Below are 6,570 nucleotides of genomic sequence, written 5' to 3'. Positions count from 1 at the left end.
TGGAGCTAAGCCTGCAGCCCTTAATCACATAATCACTACTTATTCAGTGGTCATTTTTCTGCAACCAGTGGGACCTGCTCACAGGTATAAGGCCTTGGGTCAAGGCTCAGATTTCATAGTTGTACAATTCTATGTCAGTTCTCCCTGTTCTGTGGTTTTTCAAACAAATGTAACATCCTTGGTTACAACACTTCAGGTATTTTAAAAATAATTTGTCAGCTTTGTTGAAAATTAACCTGTAGTTTAGAGTGACATTCACTTGCTTGCTTTACATTCAGCTACTGTTCAGGTTTTCACATATGGTGCACATACCCTTCATTATTCTCTCAACACAATCTATATATTTTAAAATGTTGTATAAAGTAACTTAGCAAGGTATCTGGCTGAGAAACTTCATTTTGATTTGATAACAGTACATGCCTGTTTTTCTAAAACTAGTCAGTAGATTAGGAACAAACTGACCTTGCTTCTATGAGTCAGTGGCAAAACTCATATGAAGGTTAGTGATTCCAGAAGGGTCCTCCAGTGGTTACAAAATGTATGCATTTAGCATGAAATTCACCTCAGTGCCAAGGACCAGCATGAGGCCCGTAGAAGTCCTTGTCAGAGTGAATTTGTACATTACAGAATGTAAGTACATAGATTCAGCATTGTTGTGGATAGATTATGAATTGGATGCAGTGGCAGGATTTCTGAAGGGTTGATTTTCTGTGGGTATAAACATTTGGGACCAGTTCCACACATTTTATTCATGCAAAAGTTCATACTATTTCTGTGATTTAAGCAAGTAGATTTGGCTCTTAGTGACTCACTTTTAGAAAATTAGCTTAAAATCTTAATAGGTATATGTTACTTTTTCATAAAATTGATATCCACTTCTGTCTGAGACCCTATCTCCTGTGTGCTAAGTTATCTTGATTGATAAGTAGATCTTCTCCATCTTATTTAGAACTCTAATTCCAGTTTTATCTTTACTACATTAAAGATGCTTAGTAAGCATGATCTTTTTGTGGGGTTTGCAAAAATGCAATAACGGCACTTTGTAATTTGTTTGCAACAAAAACAACTTATTTGTTAAAAGTGACAAAGGTTACGAAAGGTGACAGGGAAGAAAACAAGATGTTTGAAATGTAAAGGTGTTTCATTATTGTGCTCTGCTCACAGAATGTGTAATACTTGTGTAATTTATGTTCTAAGTAACACCTCTGTATGTTTTCATATTTAAAATAAATTGTTGTAAAAACATTCTGTTTATAAATAATATTATTTAATACTTGTAGAGCTGTGTTTTAGTAACTGTTTTTTTATACTGACCCTATGAACCACAACACTTTGGGGGAGTGACATCATGGATTGTGGACATTAAGGATGACATTGTGCTTAGTATTTAAAAATGGTAAAATGAATCGACACTTTTAAAGAAAAGTTCAAGACTTTCTTGTGCTATCTTAAAGTGGAGAAATTTGTTTGAAAACCTTTGCAGAGTTTGGAAACCTTTGTATATTTTAACTATAATGTGTTCTTGGAAAGATACACTGCACATTACAGCATCTGTAAGGTTACAGCTCTGGGAAAACATATGTTTAAACCACTAGAGAGTCTGCGAGAACAGGCATTATTAGGGGCCTGGACAGTTAGATCAAAGGATATCAGCTCTCACAAAACAGTATAGACAGAGGATCTGCCTTCCTAAAACTTGTCTGAAGGCCCAATTAGAAGCAGCCCCTAAACTGTGTTCAGACTCTAAAAACCTAAAAGCAAAAACATCTAGCATGAGAAACCCACATGGGAAAACCAAATGTAGCTGCTTTGTGAGTTTTCAGCTTTACCAGGGCTGGCATGTGGGGATAAGTAGGGATGAGCACTGTTTAAATGCTTGCAGGGTACAGGATCCTATTTGAAAAAAAATCCCTATACAGATAGATTTGTTTTTAATTCCTGAGCCATTAAAATTCAAGCTTGAGACATGGCATATTAATTTTATTATTCCAGCAATACACACTGATGGACACCCCATTTCGAAACAATCTTTGTATTTTTATGTGATGTACTCAAATTTCCCCCTGTATTACAAAAAATAAAAAACTTGGCAAAGAAAGATATTAAATAGTATCTGGGTCTGTTATAAAGATATATTTATTTATGGACCTAATCTTAACCATCGCTTTGGTATCCTTTATCAAGATTACTGTAGTCATTCAGTATTTTAAAGTGAAGACAAGAAGTTTTTTAAGCCCCCCTTCTGACTCTTTTCTTTTTCTTCTTGGTCAAGCAGCCATTTTAAATGACAGAAGTGAAATTTTGTGTTCCTGGGAGTCCTGGGAGAAGAATTGGGTGTTGACTTTCCAGACTTACATGTCCTGAAAAGGAAAGGAAAAAAGCAATTGATTTGTAAAAAAAGTGAGACTGGTATAAATAATAACACTGTAATTTTATGGCCAGATTTTTAAAATGTTCAATGAATACAATTTTAATTGCAAATATAAAATGTATTTGAAAGTGAAAGTGAGCAGGTATAAGCATAATTGCCTGTCTCTGAATGCATCTACACGAGAGATTTACTGTAAAATGTCATCATCTACACATGTGGTACTATTAGGATAGAGTAAACTACTCAGCTCTGTCACAGTGCATGTACACTGACAGGCCTGGCTGCAGCATGAGGGTGCTTTGGTGCAGGGGCTACCTGCCAGCTAGTCCTGCACTGAAGCACCCTCATGCCCCAACCAGTCCATCTGCAGCGTTCTGAACTGGGGGAGAGAAGCCCTGGGCTGGCAGACTGACCCCCAGGGCCCTCTGCCAGCCAGGGCTGCTCTGCCCCAGCTCAAAGTGCTGCAGTCCTGGGTGCATGTGCAAACAGTGCGCCTGGGAGCAATAAATTCTGGTGCTAACTGTACCAGAGTTTAGTCAATCGCCTTAATAGCATGTATAGATGTGCTCTGTGTATACAAAGACTGAGCTATGCACACAGCTGCAACTGTGCTTAGAAAAAAACAATCCCTAAAAGAACATTTGATACTAAAGGACAAAGATGACTTGAATGTATGCTTATAGCTATAGACTTTAAGTTTCTTTTCTATGCATACTCGCTCTATACAACAAACCTTTTGACCCCTGCGACTAAACATTTAAATCACTGGTCAGGAAGCCTCGATTAATCATTGTTTTCTACAAAAAGTGAATGCTTGTTGTTTGATATAACCATAATACATATTATTCATAACTCAGAGATAATGTAGGTTTCATTTTTAGAAGGTACACACTATACATTTTAAAGCAGTGACTTATTTTGATATTTTTTCAGATTAATTTTGTAGCTACATCAGAAAACTGAATGATTTGGTTATTTTATTTACGAATTCACGCAGGTACTTGTGACGTCACTAGGAGGTGAACTATCTCCAATTCACTATATTCATCTTTTATATTTTGGGTACGTTTGCGACGCTATACTAGGAGGACATCAAATGAGTGCTGCAGCCATAAGTTATTAGCTTGGGGCTTTCTTCACTTTCTTCTAGATTTCTTCTCATCTTTGATTTCTTCTCTTCTTTATGGCCTGACAAGCCTGCTGCCATGATAGGCTTTCCTTCTAGTATAATATTCCCTTATTAAATCTCAAATCAATGGAGAGGCTATACTCAGAAACTTATCCCTCAAGACTTCTGGAATATTCTGCTCAAAATGTTTGTCTTTTGTTTCTACTGCCCCTCCCTCCTTGCATTTATCAGCAGACTCCTCCCTCCTTGCCCCCAACAATTCTCTATTCATTTAACTTCTTGAAATCTGCACTTTTAGAGAGTGGTAATGGCCTGACTGCACAGATACTTGCAGAGAAACAATAAGGCTGATGGGTAGGTCATCAGGTCTGTCAGTTTGAGAACTGACACTAAACATCACAGAGATGCTTAATTGGATCTTCTAGACTGAGCACTAAGTCCCATTGGGTAGAGTGATTTTCTCTAATCTCTACTAATCTATAGATGAGCCTCTGGGAACCCGATAAGACTGGACCCCTAATATAGTCCATGACCTGTTGTGACATATTTATAAAACTTTTCTAGAAAGGTTACATGAACATATTGTCTCAAATAGTATATAATTACCTCAATAGTATATAAATACCTATTCCATGATGATATCTTTGAGCTTTAACGTACCTTAAATTAAAACTATCTTTATAAAGGTTTACTTTTTTAAAGTATCTTAACAAAAAAATTTTAAAAAATACCATTAAATCAAAAAACATCTGATTTAAATAAAAAAAAATAAAATTTTTATCCACCTTGAAACTAATTATTATTAAATGACATCTGATATCATAGTAAGTCAGTGGGAGATAAGACTGTGCCCTGTTCATAAAGGTATGTCGCCCTTTTACGTAAAATGGAAATATGTACTTAGAAATGGAAGCTGGACTTCTGCCTTTAGACCCAGAGTTACTGTAACTTGAGGTTGTCTTATTTGCAGGTAGTTTGTTCAGGACGGGCGTTTCCATGATGGATTTATTCCTTGGAGTACCAGAACGGCTAGCTACCGTTGCCAGAAAGTCCCTTCTTTCACCATAATGTCTTGTTGTTTTGTTGCACAAGTTACATGTAACCAACTATAAGGAGAGAGTGAGAGAGAAGGAAATATTAGCTCTTTTGACAGTTATTCCCCATTTTATTTATAAGGTTGTTGTGAGACTCACCAGAATTTTATTTTAAATTCAAGAGATTAAAACTGTTTAAAACTACTTGCTTGCATGAAGCAGGGAGACACAAAAAGCTATGTTAAATTCACAATTCCATTTTTTCTTTAAGCCACTCAAGACAACAAATTCCCAGAGGCATATGGAGATGACACCACTGCCCTTGAAATGAATGTCAGGAGATCCTTGAATAGCAAATGCATAACATACTGAAATATGGAAAACAAAGGAAAAGGAACAAGGAAAAGATTAGACAACATTAAGGCTTACTCCGACTGTACAGCACTTATCACCACCAGGTGGTGGAAGCTCCATTTTTGGAGGTTTTCAAAACCCCACTAGACCAAGCTTTGGTTGGGATGATCTAAATGGGGATGGTCCTGCTTTGAGAAGGGGGTTGGACTAGATGACCTCCTGAGTTCCCTTCCAACCCTAACTTTCTATGATTCTATGAATGTACCTCAGTGGATTTACATTTTACTATAAATATACCAAATGTTCAAAATACGTTTAAAAATGTGCACAGAACTGTATTTGTGCTTCAAAAGCAAAACCAGTCCCTAAAAAGATACTTTACACTAAAGGGCAAAAATAACTTTGTTTATAGCTGCAGGTACTTTGAGGTTTTTTTATGCACATTGCTCTATTCATTACAAGCTGTTTGATGTCTGCAATTGAAATAATTATAATTACTTTCTTTTCAGAAAGTTTAAATCACACTTTTTGCGTGGAAACTCACCAAGGTATAATACAAATCTCCAGCATTCAAAAATAAGGGTATGTGGATGTTGAATATCTCACTGAGTGTAGCTTTTATTACTGAGGCAAGGTTGCTCATTGAATCATGGAGAAGGGGAACGCAACAGAGGAAGCAGAGCCATCATTTCATAATATTTTAGCTACCTAAAGTTAAAAAGAAAACCCCCAAAATGTTTTATTTCAAATGAAATATTTTGTTTAAGAAAGATGCTACATATTTTTCTGTTTTGTGGGTTTGACCAAACTCAATTCTTCACATGGCTCTAGCACTTAATATATTTTTAGCTCTGTTGCAGGACACCAAGGTGTTGCCTGCACCTTTAAAGGCAAAAGCCGCCTAACAAGGAGCCCAGCAGACAACAAAGAGCTCCACAGCTGCAGGTTGCCCAAGTAACAGGCTAACAAGGTAATTAGCCAGCACCTGCAAGCAGTCAGCTGACCAGAAGTTAGAGCCCAGGGAACATATAAGCTCAGGGCTGGGGTCACTCTCTAGCAATTGCAGGCAGAAAGAGCTTCTGCACAGGATTGCTGCTTAATACAGCTGACTGCCTGCTTGGCTACCTCTTAATCCAGTAAGACTTTAGGAGCTCACAAGGTACCCAGGGCTAAGAGGTACACTATCCTAAAGGTGGGAATTTGCTTTCTTAAAGGGGCAGTGTGCTGTCTTTATTGTTAGTGTTATGTTATAGCTCAGGGGTTTAGGTTTGTTATTGTTTGAACTGGTGGACCAGGATGAGGCTAATAGGGGAGGATGAGGCCTCATTAGTGCCCAGAGGAGCACAGGTTTCAGAGTGCTGGAGAACCCCAGTGCCAGAGGGGCACAGCAGACAAGGGCCAGGCCTAGTGACTAGAGGTGATTGATTAATAGTGCCTCAAAGCTGGGTCTGACAGTGGGTCTAGGCTAGAAGACATAGCTATATTAAAAGGGTGGAGGCTGAGTAGGCTGAGACCCCCAACAATAGGAATAATTCTAATATTATAAAACCCTTAGTCAGTTTGTCTGTTTGTAATGCTCTATTTGCACTCTGATTTGTTTGTCTGAAACAGCCACTTGGAGTGCTCCAAGAGCTTTCCAGACAAGATGCAATGGCAGTGGAGGAGCTGACAAAGTAGCCAGG

General features: G+C 37.8%; 1 protein-coding gene across 1 annotated transcript in view; it reads right to left on the bottom strand.

Moving 5' to 3' along the window:
• Positions 1 to 1,959: 1,959 nt before the first annotated feature.
• Positions 1,960 to 6,570, bottom strand: part of CUNH18orf21 (chromosome unknown C18orf21 homolog) — a 25,597-nt gene continuing 20,986 nt past the window's right edge. The window contains exons 4-5 of the mRNA XM_019537279.1: positions 4,401 to 4,606; positions 1,960 to 2,360 (exon numbers count right to left, since the gene is read on the bottom strand). Coding sequence (XP_019392824.1) covers positions 2,207 to 2,360; positions 4,401 to 4,606 — 360 coding nt within the window. The 3' untranslated portion in view covers positions 1,960 to 2,206. The remainder of the gene's footprint in view (positions 2,361 to 4,400; positions 4,607 to 6,570) is intronic.

Source organism: Crocodylus porosus, unplaced genomic scaffold (genome assembly GCF_001723895.1).
Source record: "Crocodylus porosus isolate Cpor-Errol unplaced genomic scaffold, CroPor_comp1, whole genome shotgun sequence".
Classification (NCBI taxonomy): Eukaryota; Metazoa; Chordata; order Crocodylia; family Crocodylidae; genus Crocodylus; species Crocodylus porosus.
The sequence above is the reverse complement of the archived record's forward strand: the minus strand, read 5'-3'. Positions and strand labels throughout refer to the sequence as shown.